The 23265-nt window shown below is 43.2% G+C and overlaps 2 protein-coding genes across 2 annotated transcripts in view; one reads left to right on the top strand and one right to left on the bottom strand.

The window, feature by feature from the left end:
• Window positions 1–23265, top strand: part of stk26 (serine/threonine protein kinase 26) — a 378991-nt gene that overhangs the window by 297617 nt on the left and 58109 nt on the right. The window lies entirely within an intron of this gene.
• On the bottom strand, window positions 197–19691 carry LOC139351754 (uncharacterized). Its single transcript, XM_070993758.1, has 30 exons — window positions 17024–19691; window positions 15247–15308; window positions 14636–14674; window positions 14234–14382; window positions 12972–13183; window positions 12642–12770; window positions 11886–11984; window positions 11717–11754; window positions 10793–11592; window positions 10473–10667; window positions 10346–10380; window positions 9795–9947; window positions 9505–9633; window positions 9320–9358; window positions 8992–9117; window positions 8766–8892; window positions 8303–8473; window positions 8133–8167; window positions 7711–7875; window positions 7445–7579; window positions 7311–7349; window positions 7083–7223; window positions 6622–6716; window positions 6452–6475; window positions 5294–5450; window positions 2048–5203; window positions 1837–1942; window positions 1590–1706; window positions 1380–1501; window positions 197–1294 (listed from the first exon to the last, which is right to left on the bottom strand). Exons 1-30 carry the CDS (start codon window positions 18983–18985, stop codon window positions 1220–1222), a joined length of 8832 nt encoding a protein of 2943 aa, XP_070849859.1. The 5' UTR covers window positions 18986–19691; the 3' UTR covers window positions 197–1219.

Below are 23265 nucleotides of genomic sequence, written 5' to 3'. Positions count from 1 at the left end.
ATGCTCAGTCTCTTTCTCCCTGTTTTGCACACTGTCCTTGTTCAGATATTATACAGAGTTCGACTGTGGACAGGCTGACCCTAACCTTTAACCATAACCAAGTCATGAGTAACTCAAACCTCTGAGTCAGCAGGACCTCAGTGATGTTTTGTTGAAGTAGGTCTGGGCTCTGATCCACATAAGAACTACTGGTCCTGACAAGGTCTGATTCTTTATTTTAAATTTTACCAGAAAAGCTCCCACAGATTGAACAAGTTGAACAAGAGTAATTGCCTACATAATATATTTCTCGAGGTAAATACAGAAAATGGCTTTGTTTTGAAAAACACCACAAATGTCAAATTTGGTGACTTTGGGTCGGCCTCGGATTGGCATTTTAGGCTGCTTGTACAGGAACGTTAACTGTTCTGCACATCAAGTTTTTCAACCAAAGTCATAAGAAAATCAGCAAAAGAAAACGTTGAGTTGGATGCATCGAGAGAAGCAACTGGTTCTCCAGTCAGGTGCCGTGAAATCACTTCAAAGACAAGATGATGGAAAAGAATTCAGATAACTCTCAGGACGTGTGACAGTCTTTCTTTTGTTTTTTATTTTTCACATAATATTTTCTTGAATTCTTGAGAACAGAACGTTTTAGAAAACAGCATGAACATATCGACATATCCACTACGTGGAAATGTGACACACTCATGTTTTCATCTCCTCAGTAAAGTGACTTATTCATCATATTACAATGACTTTTACAAATTTCCAGCATTTCCACTGGAATGAAAATAAAAAGACACATTTACATTCTACTCTTTTGCAAGAAGTAACAAATAGAATCATCTCAAAAATACTGGAGTTATTAATTGATGAGTAAATGAGGTCATGTTGCACCATTTAAAGATAAACTGCCTCCAGTTCTTCCAAAACATGACTGATGCCACAGATCTGTGCAACTGTGTGCAGACGAGGCACCAACACCGTCGAGCTGAAGGGAGTTTGAATCCCAACGCGTCTGAATGGAAAATACATCTTCAGTATTATGGACGAGGTATAATTTACAGTATTTACACGAACAAAGGTGCAGCGGTTAGATGATCTTCTAAACCACCCTGACCAACATTGCTGAGTGTACACTCCGATCAGTTGAAGACTTTTTCCTTGTCCAGCTTTAATTTGTCACATTTTTGACAAATCCATCAATCAATCAATAAATAATTAGTTGAACACCGGATCAATCAGAAACGGAGCCGTGAGCACTCTGTGTTGAACTTCTTGCTGGTTTCTGCTGAAGCTTCCGGTAATGTTTCTGAAGAAAGAAAGGGGAGAACACAAACAACGTGAGGCCAAGTGTGTGTTTCGGTGTGTGTTTTTGTGCGTGTGTCTGTGTGTACCTGCAGGTTGTCGTAGTGTCTCTGGCCGCTGCAGTGGACGTCCTTGGCGGCGCTCTCGCTCAGGTAGAAGACAGAGCAGAGGTTACAGAAATATCCTGATTTGGGGACGACAAACTCCTGACCTGCAGAGGGAGACATTGAAACAAGAACATTTAGGTCTCCTGTCGGTTTCTAATGAAATTAGAGTGTGTTAGTGTGTGTGTGTCTCACCGAGGGGGGTGTTGGGTTTGAATGCCGGCAATTTCAAGTCAGTGGTGACACAAGGAGACTGAGAACGAGATCTCTTTGCTTCAGGTCCGACGAGCTCCCTCCTCAGTTTACTCACAGCTGGAGAAGGAAACAACAATCTGTTTATGGTTTGAGCCATTCGTCACATCATCATTCAATCCTTTGATTTTCCTGCTTTCACAACACAAAATATCTGTCGAGAAAAGCGTTGACTGGTTTGAAATCACACCTGTGTCAATGTGTTTGCGTTTGGCAGAGCTTGATGTTTTCTCAGCTTGCTCTTCGTCCGGCTTCTCTTCCTCATCACCGGCTGCTTCATCTAAAGTCACCAAAGTCTGAAAACAGACACGACATCTTTACCGTCAGCGTTTCTGTATTTGTGTTGTCTAATTTTTTGGTTCACGGTAATCTAACACTTGTATTTCAATCGTACTCTTTACCTCTGGGTTTAAGGAGTCCACTGATTCGTCCTCCTGGCTGAGTGGGCGGGTCTCCTGCTCGCCTCCCTCTACCTTTCCATCCTCCTCTTCTTCTACGAACTCATCCAGAGTGACGAGTGCCTGCAGCTCTCCCTCGGTGATCTCCCCATCCCAGTCTCGGCTCTCCTGCGCTCCTTCCTCTCTGGCTTCATCTGCTCCCACCTCATCCAGAGTCACCAGCTCTGAGCTGTCTACCTCCACCTTCTCCTCTCTCTCCCTCCCTCTCTCCTTCGCCTTCCTCGTCCCTGCCCTGTCACCTCCTCTGCTGCTTCTCCGGCTCCTTTGCTTCCTCTCTTCTCCCTCCCTGATCCTCCTTGTGTCTTGATCCTTGGACAACTGCTTCTTTTTTGGGGTGGCTTGCCTCTTCCTCAGTCCTTCCTCCTCAGCCGTGTCCTCAGGGTAATCCTCCTCCTCCTCGCTCACTTCATCCAGCTTCACCAAAGAGCTCGTTGAGTCGTTTTTCTCATGCGATTTTTGTTTATTTTCCTCTTCCGTTGTCACAGTCTCCCTTTGGGACTTGGTTGTTGACTTGTCCTCTTTCTCAATGTCTGTTGGGGACGTTCTGTCCTTATTTCTTCTACCAGACTCTTCTGCAGCAGATGGGTCATCAGGTGCTTCCTCCAAATCATCCACTATCTGATACAGACTCTCCTCCTGGACGACCATTTTTTCAGACTCTTCCACAGCTTTGCTACCACATGTTGGTGTTTCTCCTTTTTCAGCTGACGCCTCTTCTTTTGTAGGAGTTTCGTTTCGTTTTTCCTTCCTCCCTCTATCAGACACCTCTGTGGACGTCAGCTCGTCTTGATCATCTTCCAGAGAATCTACGATCTGATACGTGGGCTCTTCCTCCTCGTCTTCATTTTTAGTTGATCCTGAGAGAGATGCAATGTTCTTGGTTTGCTTGTCATCATTTTGAGAAACATTCTCTCTTCTTGAACTCTCAGACTGTCCTGTGGGGTGCTGATGGTCAACCGTCTCGTCCTCCACAGAATCAAGGATCTGATATGTCACCTCCTCTTCATCAGCTACTGTTTCAGATGCCTCTTTGTCTGCCTTCTTCAATGTCCCAGTGTCTCTTTTAGTTGTTTTAACCTCTTTCCTTGGTCTTCCCCTTTTTCGTGCTGGAGTGGGTCGATCTTCCTTAACAACCTTGTCCTCCACAGAGTCCAATGTTTCATTGGTAGCATCCTCCTCCTTTACGACAATGTCACTCTTCTTTGTTGGTGTGCTGTGTTTTGAAGGGGCTTTCTCCTCTTTCTTCAGTGTTTTTTCCCTGTTTCCTTCTTGCGACTCTCTGGCAGGAGTGGGCCTCCTTCTTGTTGGCGTGTCGTCTGTTGTTGTTTCCTCAGTTAAAGTGTCTTTCTTACTTGTTCTTTCCCTTCTTCCTCTGGTAGATTTTGTTGGGACTGTTGGTTCATCATCTGCAGCCTCGTCCTTGACAGAGTCAATCTTATCCTCTTTCTTTCCTCTTGCACTCCTTCTTCGACCAGACCTTTCTGTGGTGGTACCATCTTGAACCAGTTCGTCTCCCACAGAATCTACTATCTTGTACACCACCTCCTCAGTGGCCTCTTCAGTGTCTTTGTCTTTTTTAGAGACCTCTGCAGTGGTGTCCATCTTCTTCCGTGTCTGATATTTTTTAACTGTCCTGTCCTCTTTCTTTGGTGATTTCTCTTTCTCTTCACCTTTGGATTCTGTGGTAGTGGCCCCACTCCTCTTTGATGGTCCTTCATCTTTTCTGGCAGTCACCTCCCCTTTCTCGGTCCTGTTCTGAGGCTGGTCTTCATCTCGGACTTGGTCATCAACATTTTTCTCATCTTTGGAGGCTTTGCAGGATTCAGCTTTTCCTTTGTCCTCTTCTTCTTTTTGACTTTTCTTCTTCCCATCTCCCTTGACCCTTGGAGCTTGTGTGCTACCTTTATCTAACACTTGGAAATTATCTTTGTTATTTGTCTCTTGATCTTTGTCCATTGCATCTTTAACTCCAAATTTAGCATCAGATTTGTCATCTACCGGAGTTGCATCTTCCTCAGACACTTGCTTTGCTGTGGACCTCTCATCTTGGACAATGCAACTGTCCTCTTGACTTGAAGCTTCTTGGTTTTCAGCAACACTGTCTAACACTTGGAAAGAACCATCCACTTCCATGTCACTGTCCTCCTCTGGGTGGGCGTTGCCTTTGTTGTCTGCACTGTCCAGGTCCTGATAGCTTTCCTCATGCAGAGTCTGACCTTCCTCGGGTCCAGTTCGCTGGGTTTCAGAGCTGCCCTCCATCTGTTCATCTGTTTGATCATCAAATGAGTCGAGGATTTGGTAAGTTTCACCATCCTCCTCCTCCTCTGTGTGTTTGTCAACATCCTCTTCGCTTTTCTTCTGGTCTGTGATTGTGCTGACGTTCAAATCAATCTCCTGACTCTGGCCCTGGCTCAGCTCTTCTCCATGTCCCGGTGGAGGTGGATGCATCTCTGTTCCCATTTTGGTCTCTGCCTGAAGAGTCTCTGCAGCATTGCTCTCTGCTGACACTTTGTGGTCAGACTTTGCCACTGCGCCCTCTGTGGCTTTTACTTCTTCTCTAAGTGGCTCCAGATGAGTTTCTGTTGATGCCTCGACAGCCGCTGCTGATGTTATCTTTTCCCTTTCACATGTAGTAGATGACGAGAGGGTACTACGACCAGAGGATGCAGTGTTTGATGCTTTGGATGGAGATTTTGTCTTGCTCTGTTGTGTTTGTGTTGTGTCAGGAAGGGAGGTTGTTTCTGCAGATGGTGGAGAAGAAGAGGACGGCTTGGCAGAGGATGAGGGCTCAGAAGTGTCCATGGACTTTGTCAGTGACACAGAGCTTGAACCTTTAGTCGACTTGGATGAGGACAATGAAGAAGCTGCTGCATTCTTCAAGTCTTTCGAAGACCTTGCAGACGTCTGTTTGCCACCAGACGACACGCCCAAGTTTTGTCTCTCTCGTCTTGTTCTGGAGGAGCCATGTGGCTCACGGCTTGCATCTTCCCCGTCCTCACCAACCTCATCAACAGTGACAAAGTCATCCATGCTGAAATTATGCTCATCAAACAAACAGGCATCTGAAGGAACAGTGTCGACTGTAAAATCATCTGGACCCTGGTTGTAGGACAGAGAAGGAATTAATCACTGAAACAATGACTCAGCTTATCAATCAGTATCAACACAGCAATTAGATAAATTGTTCACCGAATGATTTACTGCAGCAGGTTGTGACCCATTGTCCAAAAGATCAGGTGGTGGAGGCTGGGTTTGACATTTCACAGCGTCAACACTGGTGGTGTTCGGCTTGAAGTTTATTGTGACCTCACATGCATCTTGTAGACGCTGTTTTAGGCTCTTCAAACTAAATTAAAAACAGAAAAGGACTGTCATTTGCAAATGAGGTTGTTCTCACAAATACAGCACTTCGGTACAGAAATAAGAAATTTTGAAGTTGTCATCCAGTGTCTCTGAGTGAACTGTTCAGCGTTTTTATGTCAAAATCTCAACTAACTAATCTTGGGCTGCAACTAATGATTATCTCTATGGTAATATATAATTTAAATATACATTAAAAACTATATATATTATCACGTAGATCATATATAACATGGTATAACAATATATAAGCTAGGGATGCACCGATCAGATATTGGTATCGATATCAGTATCGGTATTGGTCCTGATATTGAAGAAAATTCTCGATCCAGTATCGGTGACATAGGGCCAGATACATAGGCGCCGATCTATTCAGTCTAAAGCTATACTACAGGCGCTGTGAAGGGCATCATGCACAAGCAACACGCAGTGCTGAAGCACACATGATGTGAACCACGTTGTTTTCAAAATGAAGCGAGCGAAAGGATCGGCTATCTGGAACTTTTTCAAACTACCTCTGCCTACAAACTCGACGGCTACTTGCAATACCTGCACAGTAAATGTTCAGGGGGCGGTGGTAAAACGTCAAGTTATAACACGACCACAAAGCTCTCAAGCCTCACCCATTGGGCGTGAGACACGCATTTCAACCCGTTCACATGCTCACATGGCATATCTTGTATTTCTCATGCAGAGAAATTAGCAGGATAACGCGCCACTGTTTTTTCTTCGAAATATTTAAGTCAAGTCTGATGCACAAAAGAATGATCCCAGTCTTTTCCACACAATAAGAAATACCATTTGTTAGTTAATTCAGCCTGTTTTTCTGTGTCGGTATCAGATCTGTATTGGCCGATTACTAAACCTCAGATATCAGTATCGGTATCGGAGGTGAAAAAGGCAGATCAGTGCATCCCTAATATAAGCATGTTCAATATAAAATCTGAGAAAACCAGACAAGAGTCAATTACAAAGCAACACACTCACCTCTCAAAACCCTTAACTTTAGTCCTGGAGAAGAAAAAAGATTGGGTCAGTTTGGGTCTGAGGACGGGGGATTAAAAATGAAAAAATACATTCATACATACAGAGGAAAACTGCTTTCATAAAAACTGTGTGCAGAAACACAGATGCAATTATAAAACTAATTTGCCTACCAAATTTCACACTTTTTAAAAGAGTCCGGAGAGAAAGTGTTGTATTTCTCCACCACCTGCTTTACATTGCTGGAGTCGGCCATCTCAACATATATCTGAGTGAGAGCAACAGAGAGGAGGGACAGATGAAGGACGTGACGAGAAGACAGCTACTTTGCCATTTTACAGTTTTATTTTCAATTATATCTATTGATTTATTCATTTTATTAATGTATTATTTTTCCTCCTTCATATATGTCAAAACTCATATCTGCAGTTTACATTTCTTGATGCAGTTCTACTTTACTGTGCAAATGAGGGGGCTGTCATTCAAAGTGTGATCGGATACATTTTGTGCCTATTCGTGCATGGATACATGCACAGATGCACCAATAGGCATCCACGCAACGGGCAGGTACGTATCATGCGGCAGTTCTTTGAACAGTTAAATGTGAACAGTGTGGGTGTTTGTGTTCTTGTACCCTGTTGGCGAGCGGCAGGAAGCCGACAAAGGTTGTGATAGAGGCCACCGCTTTCATGACGGCCCTGACAATGTCCACAGACGCCTCAGAAATCTCCACACACAGCAACCGCTCCTCCAGAGACTTTGACTCTGGAACTCCCTGAAGAGCAATAATAGTTGGCGTTGAGGCCAAGAGATTTCAAAATATCTGATGTAACTTGTCTTACAGAAATGATTAATGACTCACAGCGTTGCTCCAACTCATCAGACTCTTGTACATCATCTCCTGCAGAAACATTACAAGCAACTGTCATTAATGTCATCAAAAACATCCGAACGATTTGTGTTCCACACCGACATTCTTTGTCCCAGCGTCCATACCTCACTGGGTCCAGGATTCATGTGTTGCAAGACGAAGTGGACGCTGATCTTGGAGCCTTTGATGGAAAGTGGCTCTGTGAAGTGTTCTTGGACAAAATTGCAGCACGTCGACCAGTTGGTGAAAAACACAAAGGCCTGGAGGTGAAGAGAGGAAGGAAAGGAAAAGAAATTGAACTCAAGCAATGCAGCTCCATCGCAGGTCAGTTTAACTAAAACAAGTTCAGTCATATTCGTGCCTGTAACGGTCTTCAGCTTGTACTCCTTACCCTCCTCTGCAGCGGCAAGACCACCACGTTGTGGTGCAGGGAGTTAACGTTCTGTCTGGGGAAATAACACCGGACCAGCTTGGCCACGTCCTCATGCTCGTAGTTCCCCTCTGGCAAACCGGTCAGCATGATTGTGGAAAACCTGGAACCATGACGCTTGGCCATCTATAAAAGACAACGATCAAGTCCAATTCATGCATCGAGTCTGATTCAACTTTACGCTACATTTTGATGTCAGAGCGGAATTTCTGACATCCCAATCAGAGTCCTTTAAGGTTGGGAATTAGGTTTGAGCGATTGGACAAGATCGGCAAATCAGCAACGGGCAACTGGGCAACTTTCAAGCACAACGAAATGGTTGTAGAGCAGACTGTCATAACCCTAGTGACTGGTGTAGTGGTTTCAGAGAGAGATGGACTTACCTTAATGTCGTTCCGCCCTCTGGCTGTCTGGTATTCTTGGAGTTGAAAATGAACAGAGGCAAACAGTCACCTTAGTGTTTCAAACTTGTCATGATGATAAGAGATAAAACTTTACTAATCCCACGTGAGGGACATGAGGGAATAATGTTGGAAAAACATGTCTGTCTTACGTGGGATGATGAACCAAGGACACATGGTGGGGAACAGGAACGGACTCCTTCTCAGCGTGACCCAGAATGGTGACATGGTGCCTTGTGGGATGGCAAATTCTACTGAAGGGATAGTTGCCCCGGCAAGGATGTCCTTCGTGTCTGGCAGAGCCTTCTCCGGACGTTTTGGCGCTGCAAAAATACAAGAGCGACGAAACAGAGGCACACAGCAGTTGTGTTTTTTAAGCTCCATTGATACAGATTTCTCTGATTTGATGTTGGGTAAGTTCAAAGCTGTCAGGAGCCCGAATGAACCAGGTGGGATCAATGACCTCAATAACGACCTGATGCTTCTACAGCCAAGTCCAGTTGCCCTTGATTCAACCATCCTTGGATAACCACGACCTGAATGACTGAAACTCTTCACGGATTTTGGTTTTAATATGAAAAAAAACAACAACAACATTTTCAAACAGAGACTTACGAAGCGATGTGCAACTCCTCTGGACTATTTTCAGCCTGCTGACTTCATGTCCGGGGGCTTGTTTCAGCAGACTGTACCAAACTCCGAGCCGATCGGCATCGCGAACGAACGCAAATTCTATAAACACCTAGAACCCACAACCATATATGGTTAGGTGCCATATATGACAGGTAAGACCAAAAAAAAACCCAAAAACACTTCAACAGACATGTGTGTTTGCTTCTACCTTGTTGAGGAGAGGCAGGAAGTTCCTGACAGAACAGATCTTTCTCAAAGCTTCTCGGAGGTCCCGGACCTCACTCGGTGAAATGTTCTTGATGAAGACTGTTTTCCCACCATCATCAAGCACACGCTGCATCAACAACAGGAAGTAAATATTCAAACCAAAACGTCAACAAGAGGACAAAAGTTTTCTGTACTCCTTCACTGTTTTACACCGCTGTTGATAGTCTCCAGCCTTTGGAAAATGGAGGTGATTACTTTGTCGACAAAATTTAAAGCAGTTTACGAATGCTAAGGAATTAATAGTGTGTGAGTGTGTGTGCATTACTTACAGCCTTCATCAGCTTCATCAGTGATTTATAAAATCCAAACTGAAACAGAAACATCAAAGTGCGCAGCGTTAAAATGCAGATACTTTTCCACAATACGCCTTACTCACTGAAAAATATTTTCTACATAACATTACTGAACATCAATAAAAACCCATCAGTGAGGAAAGTGTCATGTGTATGCTTACCGGGGTCATTTTCACGCCGTTGGCAAGCACAAAGAAAAAGAGTTTAGACCCTTTGAAATAGATGTCATTCCTTCTTGTGACTGTCAATAAGCTGAGCACCTTTTCCAAAGTCGGCATCGCCAAGAAGGCCTGAGAGGAGAACCAGACACAAACATGTATTACTACTTTATTTAATAGTACTTAGGACCTACATCGAACAGAGATCACAGAATCAGTTCTTCTAATCAAAGACTAAAAGGCAACAGCAGAAACACGGAGCTCATAAAGCAGATCTATAACCTGGAGCCTACCATGCCCGTCTGAGGAATAACATAGATGCTGTCGTCTGTGTGTTCAAACCCTAATGGCCTGAGCAGTTTGACAATGTCGTCCTCTGTGTAACAGCCATCGTGATACTTTGGCAGTCCGGTCATGAGCAACAGCTTCTTACCAAGCTGCAAAAACTGGAAACATTAAGGACGGAAAGAGAGAGAGAGACGGGGAAACAATGAGGAGAGACTGATCATAAACCTGTTTGTTGCACTGCTGTTATCCATGCTAATATATGCTCACATTATCCATTACGTCTGGTGCAGTTTTTAATTTGCTGCATATTTTAATAAGAAAACTATTTATTATGCATATTGTACATATAATAGACTAGTGCAATTCAATGTTTTCTCAATGTATTTTTTTTCATAAGAATATTGGCAATAGTAATTTTATGGCACTTAGCATTGTCATAATCTGTACATCATGGACATATTCATGGTTATTTTTTCATTCTGTATCCTGTATACTCTTTATCTCGACCCTTCTTGCATCTTGTAATGCTTCATGTAAGTGACTTCATGGAACCTACTTTCGGTGTGAAGCAAGTTTTGATGTTGAGGCACACTGTGAAAGAGGCAAAGAAAATGTTAAAACGGAGGAAAGACTGTAAAATTATGATGACATACAGACATTTGTGACAGACAGACTGTTCTTACTTATGTTGCTTCGATGCAGGCGTTTTTCTACCGTCTCCCCGATAGTCGGACCGGGCACTGCAGCCCGGGACGGCGTGGATGGTGTGGATGCTGCTGGTTGCTGCTTGCTGACAGCTGCACCGTTGGGTTTAATTGTGACAGATGTATTGTTTGCTGATGCTGCATCAGTTTGTGTCCTCACTGCAGTCACAGCATCTGCAAGATGAACAGCAGGATTTAAAAGATCATCATCTCCCCTTTCCCCTCTATTTACACACTATGTCTGTCAACCCCAGAAAGCAACTCTTAATTCCATGACCCAACCTTCACCTTCAACATACCTTCTTGCATTGTTCTTGTCTCCACCTTTGCCTCCACAGCTGCTTGCTGTTGTGTTTGTGAAGCCTCTGTCTTGGCCTCTGGTCCTGGTGCAGTGGACTCTGGTTCTGACAGGGTGCTTTCCTGGACCCGTGGTGAAGCTTTGCTGGAGTCTTCTGTTGATCTGGTCTCCACTGTACTGGCTGGTGGTCCAGTCTCTTTGGGTTTGTCTGAATTTTCTGGCACAGCCTCTGTAGCTGTTGGTTTTTTGCCTTCACCTTCAGCACAGCTTCCATCTTCCATGGGCTCTGCCACTTCACCTCCTGCCTCCCCAAGCTCCATTGGTTCAGCGTCCTCAGCAGGTTTAGCTTGATGCTGAGCTTCAGACGCTGCCACCTTTTCGGTTTCGTCACCCTCGGCTGTCTCTTTCAGCACCACCACAGATTCTTTAACACTGGTTTTTTCACTTACAGCTTTTTGTTCAGAGTCATCAGCTGTGGACTTGGATCCTGGGGATGCTTTTTGCTTTACCACGACTTTTTTCATAGTTCCCTTCACAGGCAGCTTTCCCGTTTTTACTGTTTTAGCTACCTGCTTGGTTGAGATGTTTTTCGCTTTGGAAACCAACACTTTTGATTTAGCGACAGTCGTTGGGCCTTTAACTGAGCCTTTAGCTGCAACTTTCTGATTGGTGAGTTTGCCTTTTGTAGCTTTTTTGGCTGCAGATGGTAAAGACTCTTTAAGATGTGTCATGTTAGAAACCTTAGTGATTTGGGATTTTGGAGCATTTTGTGGTTTGGAGACACTGGATGTGTCAGGTTCTCTGTGAACAAAAGAGAGTCACATGGGTCAAACAGGAGAAAATAATATTTCTCTTAATACATTGCCAAAACAAGATACAAGCCTCCATCGCTGAGACAAAGAGGTCTATATGAAACATGTCTTACTTCTCAGGAGGCTTCTTTTGCTGCTTTGTAACAGTCTCCTGTAAACAAACAAATTGAGATTTGTTATTTTAGAAGAATCTGATTACTGACAATGTGACCACATTACAGCAGACAAATATTCAAATGCATATTTACAGAAACAGAAAAAGAAAGACAGAAAGCGTCACACCTTTACTCCGACAACACGGATCTCTGTTCCTTTCACATCGAGGGTCTTCATGCTCTTCAGTTTCTGAGCATCTTCCTCTTCCTCAAAACGCACAATTGCCTACATGTCCACACGCGCGCACACACGCACGCACACACATTATTTGTATCTTTACATAAATCATATTTATATAAATCGGTGAAGCTGATGAGGTAAAACAGTTTACATAAAAAAATGAGCAAATTATTAAATTCTGTTTTTTTCTGTTTCACACAGCATCAGGAAAGTTTTCTTGGAATCAGATTTGGATATCCAGCACTGAAACATTTCATCAATTCATTAAATAGCAACAATTTCAACAGTCTAGTAAGTGTTTCAATCATTACCACAAAAATGCCAACGACTCAGTGGTTTTAGCTTCTCAATTGTGAATATTTGTCTCATCTACAGTAAGAAACTGAATGTCTCTTGGTTCATTAGCTGAAAACAATGAGCGATCTGAGGCATCCAACCTTAAGCCGAAAAAGCACAAAGGCCATTAGTCACTCATTTCTGACATTCTGCAAACCAAACAATTACAAAAATAATCAAGTCAGCAGATTAATCCATAATGAAATTAACTGCAATTAAGCAGGCCTGGATACAGACTTCTGGGCCTGATGGTTTCAGGGTCTGATAACAGCACTTTTTTCTGCATATTATGAAATGTCAAAGCATTAGCAAATTTAGCCCTGGGTGGAAGAAACACCAAACACACTCGTCACTGTCTATACACACCTGCAGTTTGGACCGATACAGCACAACTGACTTGGTTTTTCCAAAGTGCTCCACAGCAGCGGTCACATCATTGTGAGAGAGAGAACTCTGAATCCCTTCCAGACGCACCATGGTTGGAGTTTTACCAGACTGAGCAAAGAGAGAGAACAACACAACATTAGAGCGGATACAAAGCTTTCTGTCCTTTTAGGCCACCTTATTTTTTGCTTATACGTAGCAATAAAGTATCATTAAAGGTTTGGTCTTGATAAAATGTAGCAAACATCCCTGAAACACTGTTACACACGCACGCACGCACGCACGCACGCACACACACACAATGGGCTTTACTTTAGAGAGCTTCGAAGTTGACTCTGTAGAGGAGGAGGAGGAGGAGGAGGAGAACGAGGAAGGAGAAGACGATCTGCTTCCTTCTGCAGAGGGATGAGACGAGGAGCGTTTTGAAGATGAGGACTTCATCTTGGCAAGCTCGGCCAGTAAGGCAGGAGCCAGACTTTTAACCACGGCTTCCAGGTCAGACTGCTTTGACAGAGACTGGACAGCTAGAGGGACGAAGACAAAGCAGAGTGTCAGGCTGAACTGCAGCTTCTGGTGGTTGCAAAGTCTCATGAGTCTCTATTTTTAATTACATCACGTAATGTGAAGAGATCTCAGCTTTCTTGCTCGTTAGCATCTTTTCTCTGGGAGATGTTTTCTACTTGGCTTGTAAGTCAACATTTGTATCTGACGTGTACATATGCATTTATGTTTTAAAAAAAAAGGAAAAGGTCAATTGTATTTCTGTCGAAGGATTGTATTGTGTTTTCCCAATAAATATATTTTGGAAAAAAAAAAAAAAACATTTGTATCTGAACCACTGGAAAGCGCAATAAAAATGACAATATATATTCAAAAAGCAAAAAATCAGTGAAACTTTTAAACATGAAAAACAATTTGGTAAAGACGACTGACATGATGATTATTATGTTCATGCTACTGAGGAAAAATCTTTTTAGGTAGACAAAATGTTTGTATTTGCATTCACTTGTACTTGTATGGCTCTATAAGAGGTGCAGGTATGTTCAGTAACAGGATAAGTCTCTAAACTTTAGATTCAGAGGTGTTAAAATGTCGCACCTGATGTTTCCAGTAGTTTCTTAACCAGTCTCTCTGAACTGCTGGACTTCTTTCGTTGAGGGGATGACCTTTCTGTGGACGATCGCCACTCATGGCTCCTCCTCGGAGATGATCGCCTCTCGTCTCTCCTCCTCGGTGATGATCGTCTCTCAGGGCTCCTTGAACGTGATCGATAGCGGGAGGAGGTCGGGCGGTCATACCATGGAGAGCGAGAGCGAGAACGAGACCGAGACCGAGACCGAGACCGAGACCGAGACCTGGACCTGGACCTGGACCTGGACCTGAAGAAAGTATGGATGAAACCATTTTAAAGCTCTTTAATCAAAGAGAATTTAAAAAAATGGCAATCAAAAAAATCACTGCAAGTCTAGATTTCTCAAATCTAGTGATGATTCCAAAGAAGCTAAAATTCTACCTGTGAGTGTATCTGGAGCTGTATGGTGATCGTGAGTGGCTCCTGCGCTTCTTTCTTCTACCCTCCGAGCTCCAGTGGTGACGGGGGCTGGAGGAGCGGGAGCGGGAACGGGAGCGGGAGCGGCTTCCATACCTGGTTTTCTGGTGACGATGTTGGGAAGTCTTTGTAGAGGTGGAGGGAGAGGCATCTGGAACTGCAGCAACTGCTTTGCTGAAGAGAGCAATGGACAAGAAAAGAAAAGCAAAATCTGTATCAGCAGGGCAAACTGGTGTGTTTGCTACATGTGTGAAAACTAACAGATCTGGACCGATTACAAATTTGTCTGCCTGGACAAGTTTCAGAGCCAGATTTCTTCAGGCCATGCATAAAAGCCAATAAACCTATTTACTTAACTCCTTATTAGTGAGTTAAAACTATTTCAGAGCAACAAAATTGCAGTGTCTGGCCAGCCTAAGAAATTTACCTTGGGCCAAGTGCTACCTCACCATCCCATTCTGAGTATCTGTGGGAAAAAAAGAAAATCAATCAATCAAACCTATTAAAAGAGCAAAGAGGCCACATTTTGACAACAAAAGCCAAAGGTTTCTGCATTGAGGTAGGTGGTCAAAGGGGTCGTGTTCGGGTGATGCTTCTCAAGTCAAAGGATATTGAGGAAATGCAAAGATTCTGAAGACTGGAATTATGTAACAACCACAAGAGGCATCTTTGAAGAACACATTGCCAAAGGGTTTATGAGGTATAGCACAAGTTCCCCAAACCAACCAACAATGAGGGTTCAAGAGAGACCCTTCAGGGTACACACTTTAACTGATGCAGGTGGTTTAGAGGCCTGTAACAATGAGCTATGTGGACTGTGCCACTATGCTGTCAAGGTGACAGCAAAGGGATGCTTTCAATATGGGCAAACAGTCCTGAGGTTGGAATTTTAGTATTACAACCTCCACAGTATTTTGGTGCATCCCAGGTGGACATGTCGCAAAAACTTTAAGAAAAAGGACAATGTAAAATAAAATTAAAACACAGCTTAGAAAAAAACTAAGAATATGTTTAAAGGGGAAAAGTGAAAAGACTGACCGTGCTCGCAGGAGTTTGCAGTTCTGAAGGTGAAGGCTGGTGTTCTGATGGGAGATCCAATCCTAGTAGTCAGAACAACAGACACACAGCATTTAGAGGCCTCATTTGTCATCACAACAGCTTTCAGCTTGAATATCTCAACTGCCATTTTTGTGGTTGTCTGACAACACAGACATATTTTATTCAACATTACAGTAGCCTTAAAAAGTTCCTTAAATCTCCAAAGTTTGTCTCTGTGTTGGTCTTCTGAATCTGTCAAGTCCAAGTTGATATTAAAAGAGCTCCAAAATATATATTCCTCTCGTTTCTTGAAATCTTCAACCAATGGCAACCGTCCAAAAATAGGAACCCTGAGCCAAAATGAGGAGCTGAGAGTGAATAAAAAGTTGTGCTTAAATTGACTCTGGTACAAGCCAAAGAGCGATGACAAAATAAACATGAATACAATATTATGGACAAAATTAAGGACATTAAATCATTTCCTCTATAATTACAGCTGACTTAAAAGTCAACTTGAGTTCATGGACAACAAGTCTTTATCATGAAATATAACAAACACAGGCGTCCCAGTAACAAACAACCAAAGTAAAAGGTTCTTCTTCTTGGGTTCTTGATCATGCGATGTCTGGCTCGTCAGTCTCATGCAGGTCCCTCAGGTTTGGCAAAGGTTGTCTCAGCAAAGGTCACAAATATGGGTCAGGACAAAAACACTGAAGCTAAGACATCTTGATCAGATGAAGGAAGATGGAAACTGGCAAAAGGAGGAGGAAGATGGTCTTTTCTTAATTAGCCAAAATGTGTGAATGTCCCAAAAGCAGGAAGATGATGAAAGATTGTCAAACAAAATCTCTGCTGATTGTGTTGTTCATGAAACGTGCTGCTGGCTTCCCGTTCAGCGTATTTGCAGTCGTAATTGGAATTCCTTTAAAAGGACACAAAAATACGTGAAAATAAATAAAAAAGGGGAGCTTGGCTCCATAACAATAATTATTACAAAATAACTGACATCGGCTGTCCCATAGGAAATGAATTAAAGTAACAAAATGCATTACTAATATCTCCACTAGTGGGAACAAATAAAATATACATCCAGTACAAACTGTTTCGAATAATTCAAGAAGGAAAACAGCCATTTTTCACCATACTCTGATGAACTAGTTTTTCAGACACTTGCTCGTCACGTCTTCAGAGCTCTTGATTCCGTCTTGGTTTCGTCTCAAATGTAGTTCATGGCATCTCATCGTTTTATATCAAATTATGTAACAGCCATCAGCGTAAATCTGGCAGCTGTGCTTGTACACCAATTATTTTAATCATGTACAGAAACTAGACAAAAAGTTCTACCTTCAGTTTTGAGTCAATCAAATCACACGTGTATCACACACTGTAAGCAAGAACTACCGACAGTGATAAACAGTTAGCTGTGAATGACATCCTTGAAACATTTTGACACAAAATGTACATTAATATTAATTAACAGTTTTAAACAATCTGTCCCAGATTGCCACCCAAGCTAGGTTTTGCAAAATGGAACACAGTGTAAATGTGCAAGGCTTCTGACTTGCATTAACAGTAATTACTAGTCAGCCAAATCCTTTCCAATAGGCTTAAAAGTATCACCCTTAGACCTCTTCAGTACTTCCCCACAAAATAAAAAAAAAGGAAACAAGTCTTAATTGAGATTTTCTGATCAAAAAGAACAAACATTTTCCAAATTGAAATAAACAATGCATAATTTCCTAAAGGGAGTGCGAACAGAGCACAGTCGTCCACTCACCTTCATATGAGTACATTCTTTGTTACACAGAGAACAGGTATGTGGAAAGATTCTCGGTGAGGCCGCTGCATAGTCATGCATCATGGCAGCCGTTGGCAGACCCTTGGAGACTGACATTGTTGCTGGAGGCTGCCAGTTGGAAGATGGCGGCATCATGTGATTGAAGGTCATCAGGGCTGGTAATGGTGGAGGTAGAGCTGGAGGAATAACAATAGGGCGAGGATCACCAGGGATAAATACCGGTCGTCCAATGGCACGTGAGGCACCAGCGATGCTGGGGATGAAAGGAGCAGGGGGAATAGGTTTTGCTGCAGAAAAAACTGGAGGCCACATTGCTTGCCCCATCTGTGATACTGCTTGCTTCTGCATCTGGTGCATCTCCTGCTTTGGCTGCTGCTGCATTTGCTGCTGCATTGGCTGCTCCATTTTCTTCTTCTGAGCAACTGCTGAGCCTTTACCTTGAGTGTTGGTCTGATCCTTACTGCCTGTGGCAGCATTACTGCCAATAAGCACAAGGCTAGGTCGACTGGGATGCACACCACAGAACACAGTGCCAGGTGACTGAGTTTTAATCTGGCGACTGGCTTCTGGTTCTTTCAAGGGTACAGGTTTGTAGGCTTTAGACTTGAGAACGGTGTCTTTCTTTGGCAGTAAAAGAGGGCTGACGGCTGTTTGAGAAGTCTGGTTTGGTTGGGTCTGTAATCGCTTGGTCTGATTATGGGTTGGGGGAGTCCCAGTGTTCAGTACTGAACTGTACGAAGAGCTGAGACCTGTAACAGAACTCGCCTGCTCACGTGAAGAACCAAAGGCACTGCTTTTTACAATTGCTGTATTTTTTTGCAGCAGTTCTTGACTGTGTCTGCTGCTATCATGAGTGTCCATCAGCAACATACTTCCACTCCCACCACTGTCAGCTCTACTGTCACTGGTCCTTCCAATCTCATCCCCTGTTCCTCCAGTATATTTGCCAGTATGCCCATAGTCAATCACTTTACTTGGGAGAACAGCTGATGACATTTTTTCCTGGCGTATCCCTGCCCCTCTGGAACTACTGAAACTGTGACTGTCCATTCCACCCTGGTTTCTGGTGGGTTGGGGTCTGGGGGAGGGTTTTGACTGAACTGCAGTTGTAGCCCCCTTGGTCTTCTGAATGCGGATTTGGCGCAAGATGAATGGCAAGTTTGCAGGAGTGATCTGGTCTTCAGGATAGGAGATCAGATGTTCCAAGTCCTCTTTCTCAAGTCCAAACTGCAGAAGAATACTAGCAGCTGATTCAGAGGTGTACTTGGGTCGACTGGATTCTGTAGAGGCTGCAGGTCTGTCCAGCACTGTCGAGTCATAATCACTTAAGCCTGGAATGGACTGCATTTCATGGTCTCTTTTACTGGGGGCATTAAACCTACCGTCACCACTGCTTGCATAGTTAGATGAAGAAGATGACGAATAAAAGTTAGAGTCATCAGGTGTAGTGCTTTTGTAGCTCGACAACCAGTCTAAGGAGCTACTTTCTTTGTCCAAGTGTTTACGTCCTTGAGAGGCAGAGGTTGAGGACATAGGGTAAGAGGCCATTCCTGTGCCATAAGAGCGAAACTCATCGCTTTGGGTGGTGGTAACACGAGTGCCCTGGTCTATGGGCTGATGCACTGATTTGCCATGAAGCCTCACCTCTTCTCTGGCTTTGCCAATATGCAGGTCAATCGACCGCTCTATGTTCTCATCCATTGTGGCTCTACTCTGTTCAGGTTTGAAGCTCGTCGACAGTGACATCAGTGATGGGAGCACTCCCCGAGAGTTGCCAGGAATCGAAGAGGAGGCTCCAGAAGAACTGAAGCTGGACCCAGGTCCAAGGTGAGAAGTTGATCTCCGAGGGTCCCTCTCTGCTGATATACTGGAGAGTCCATACTGCCTCTGGGTAGAACTTTGGCTCCCAGAGGCATAGGGGTTATACAGGGGATGGGACATGGTGTTTGCGATCTTCAGAAGGTTAAGGAGATTGATGGCTGCAGCAGTGGGGGAGGGAGGTGCTGTACGTATGCAGTGTGCGGGTGGGTTGGAGTTGGTTGGAAAGGTTGCAGCTCGGCTACCAATGGCGAGAGCGTTGTTTATCTGTGTCAGTGCTAGCTGTGTTTTCAGTTGAGCCAGCTGCAAGGAGGAAGCCTGCTGGCCAATCAGGAGCGAACTCCCTGGGAGCCCTCCAAGTAGAGGGCTTGTTAGAGGCCTTAGGGCAGGAGAAGCGGCACAACGCTCCGATGGCAATGAAAAGCTACAAAATGAAAAAACAAAGGAAGGAGTTATTGAGTGGGACTGGACTTCAGCTTCTTCAATGGGTATCCATCATCTGGATGGCCACGTCTTGAGTTTCTCTGGTGCTTCCTGTTCGATATACATTCATTTCATTTCCTGGTCTTCACTAGCAAGACAGAACAGAGGAGGCAAAGGCAACAAAGCACAGAGAAGAGAAGAGAAAACAAGGTCACTGCTGTTAAGGCTGGAGCAGGCAATATTATTTCATTCTATTTCATTGGTCGCTCCAAACCTGACTAACGACTTTCTTTTTGAGGTTGTACACTGGATGTGATCTGAACTGTTTTGGAGTTGTGGGGAAACAAAACAGACTCTTTTATCAAGTAGACTGGGACTGTGGGACAAGTCTTTCTCACACAGACACACACACGTGCGCACACACACACGTGCGCACACACACACACACACACACACACACACACACACACACACACACACACACACACACACACACACAATATTGGTTTGCTTACTTGATTTAATACAACTGCTTAAAGCTGAATTGTTTTTGCTATGCTGGTTGTTGATGATACTTTACTATTGGAACACAACGCAGCCATTAGCCATGTCCAGTCAGCTGAAAGGCAATGTGGAGGTTGCCCGATCCCTTCTTGACACATAAGCAGTAACAGTAGCACTACAACAAGTCCTCTGTGCAATGTTGATGTATAACCAAACCAAGCTAAATCAGGCTAATTTAGCAAAGACAAGCTACAGAATGTTTCCGTGGCTAGCTTGTTGTTAGTCTTGTCTAACAACAGGCAAGCCACAGAAACAGCTGTAGATGTCCAAAACTTCACAACCCGAAAAGATCCAAGAACCATGTGTTTTTCAAAAATGATTACCCACACTGACTACTGCAATCAAAAACTTTGCAGGACTTCTGCCGCTGCCCGTCCACCTACACCCATTTACACGGACAAACCCATTTCTTGCAAAGCTCTTCATTCAGAAAGACAAACACCTAGAATACTGTGCTTCAGGTGACAAATCGCAGGAAAAACAACCCTGACATTCATTTAGCAAGTTGAATCACCGTGAAAACAAACAAACAACTGGCAGACCCCACATTCATTTCAACGAGGCAAGTCTTTAGATGCGGTGGAGGTGCTAAAGCAGAAAAAAACAACAAAAACATGCAGTTGATTCAGGATCAACTTTTGTCAGACGGCAACACAACTCCATCCAGCACAACAAAGTAAAGAACAAGCAGATACACATTCCCATTCATGCTGTCATATGGTTTCAGAGTTGTCTGAGGGTGTAAACCACTGTGCATTGTTTTCAGCGAGTCTTACGAGCCTTCAAACTCATGGATCCGACATGGTCGTTCAAACAGACTTCCTGAATCATACTTCAGTTTATCCAGTACCTGAAACAACTTGGCCCCAATGTGGCCCCTTGTGTTGTTTTAATGCAGGACTGCTAAACGCCTGCTAAGTTTTCATTCATTGATATATAAAACATGGATGTAGTCTCTGTGACGTCACCCACTGGCTTCTGAATACTCATTTTGAAGCTCAGTGACAGTCTTGGCAGTGCCTGACTCCACCAAACTCCCAGCCAGCGGGCCAAATGAAGCCGAATGAAGCCTGGTTTCTGTGGCTAAGTGTCAAGCAAAGCAGCCATTGCCCCAAATCATTCATAACTTCAAGCCTTAAAATAATTTATACGATATAATTGCTTTCAAGACCACAACCACTGTTTGCACCAGGCTGTAAACATGTTTATTTCTGCTGTAAAGTCAGCCATTTTCAATATGGAGGTCTATGGGGATGGAGGAACACAAGCTTTTGGCACTTCTGCACTGGCTTTGTTTTTCAGGTTGCTGCTTGCTTTACCCCAACTTTGCCCCTCAACACTTCCACTCATTTCAAAACTGTAATTTATAATAGACAGCTGAAAGTGTCAAAACCGCAGTATGGCAGTCATAACACACAATCAGGTGCTGATGGAAGAACGGAAAAGCACACAAGTACAAAGTCAGCATCGAGATTATGAAAGATTTATAAAACATGGCATTAGCATGAACTTATCACAGGACTGAGCCAAGACCTCTGATTAAACAGTCTGATTAAAATAATATTGCTATTATTAGTATTAATTGCTGATATATTGCAGTCACTAAGCAAGAAACGTGACATGATGACGTTTTACAGGGCCATATATATATGTACAAATATAAATAACTTACAGTATACTTAATGTCTCTAATCACTTCTTGACTGGGACAAGGAAGAAATGTGGTGTTATTTGTAAACTTTTTACACCTGCGTCACATCAACACGATTAGCTTTAGCAACGCAAACATTCGTTCCGGCGTACTGTTTGTACGTTATCGACTGTTTGAGCGAAGGGTTGAGTCCAGAATTAGCACGTTTATCAGGTCGTAGCTTTCCGAGGAGCCACGGGCCTGAACTGAACCGTCACTGGCTCCCAGATCCAGGTTTTTGATTAAAACAACAAACGCAGAACCCTCGAAATGTTGTCAAAGCCTGTGTTTAATTTCTAACGTAGAAAACAAACTGCTCGCGAGCCAAACTGGCCTCGCGTGCTAGCAGTAGCTAACTTCCGGAGGATTGTGAACAAACACGACGTGAAGCGACGACAAGGTCGTAGTGTTTCGCTCCGGGTTTTGCAACATTTGTGTCGCATACCTTTCGTTATTTGCGTCAGTCTTGCAGTTTCGATGTGCTGAATCTTGTCATTGCACTGTTGTGAGGAAGCAGCCGCCACACGCCGCACACGGAAATGTAAATACTTCCGGTTGTAGTGTCCCCCCTTCAAAATAAAAGCGCAGCCTTTTGAGATTGAATTTATCGAGGTCTTTGAATGAATACTCACAGTATATCGATTTTTATTTTTATTTTTATTTTTATTTTTTTGTAGTAGACTCTTATTTTGTTTACGTAAACCTACAACTGGCGAACATTTTTTTGTATTTAAACACAGCATTTTTATTTGTATTCAGGAACGGAGAATTACAATAAACTGACTATTACTCACACTATAGCTGAAATGATCATTAAATTCTCACTTTATCGATTCATAGATGGAACATTGCCTGTGATGTAGTGTTTCAATGTTGTGCATTTATCCACTTTATTTTGAAGAAATTAATAGGAATAGTTATTCCGATTAATATTCTGTGATGTGAATCAATTTAGGTTAAGTAGGTTTGTATTTATAACAACATACTTCTTCTGTCTTAACAGTCATCTTTTAACCTTTTCATCCATTGTTATTTATCTTCTTGTCCACAGACTCCCTCATTAATCTGGTGATATTTTCGTTGAGGTAATATTTGGAAAAAAGGCGACAAATGTTAATGTTTCCATCAGCACATACTAAACAGTGATGACTGCTCTAGTTTATTTTACTTCTTCATTAGTCTACAGTGGCTTTTTACAGCTTTTTCCCTGAAAACATCCAAAAATGATGCTATGAGAGCGGCGCGAGTGAACCAAAGTGAAGTTTTAGCTGGACAGCTAAACAATGACCTGAAACCCACCATAAAGTGCAGAGCAGCTGCAGATTCAGCAGATAATTCTCTGTAGGTTCATCAATATGAGCAACATCTTTCATATTTTCAGACTGTTTTGATATATTAATACATTATGATACGATCAGCTGAGCGAGAGTCCTCAACATTAACGACTTCAGTGGTTCTTGTTGTCATATTGGCAGTTTATAAATAGCATTTCTGGTCAACTGAAAAGGCTCATTACCACAGATTTGAACCCATATTTTCAAATAACTTTGCATCAATGCGTCACTTTTGGTCCCCTGAAAGGAAAGAGTTACGAAGGTCCTAAAAAGAGGTGAAACAGTGATAAACCCTCCTCCAGCAAATAAAAACACGAATCAGCGAGGATGCAGACAAGCTCAGAGGCCGACGATTCCAGCCAATCAGGCTCCAGAACACTTCTGCGTTCCCC

Source organism: Chaetodon trifascialis, chromosome 23 (genome assembly GCF_039877785.1).
Source record: "Chaetodon trifascialis isolate fChaTrf1 chromosome 23, fChaTrf1.hap1, whole genome shotgun sequence".
Lineage (NCBI taxonomy): Eukaryota > Metazoa > Chordata > Actinopteri > Chaetodontiformes > Chaetodontidae > Chaetodon > Chaetodon trifascialis.
The sequence above is the reverse complement of the archived record's forward strand: the minus strand, read 5'-3'. Positions and strand labels throughout refer to the sequence as shown.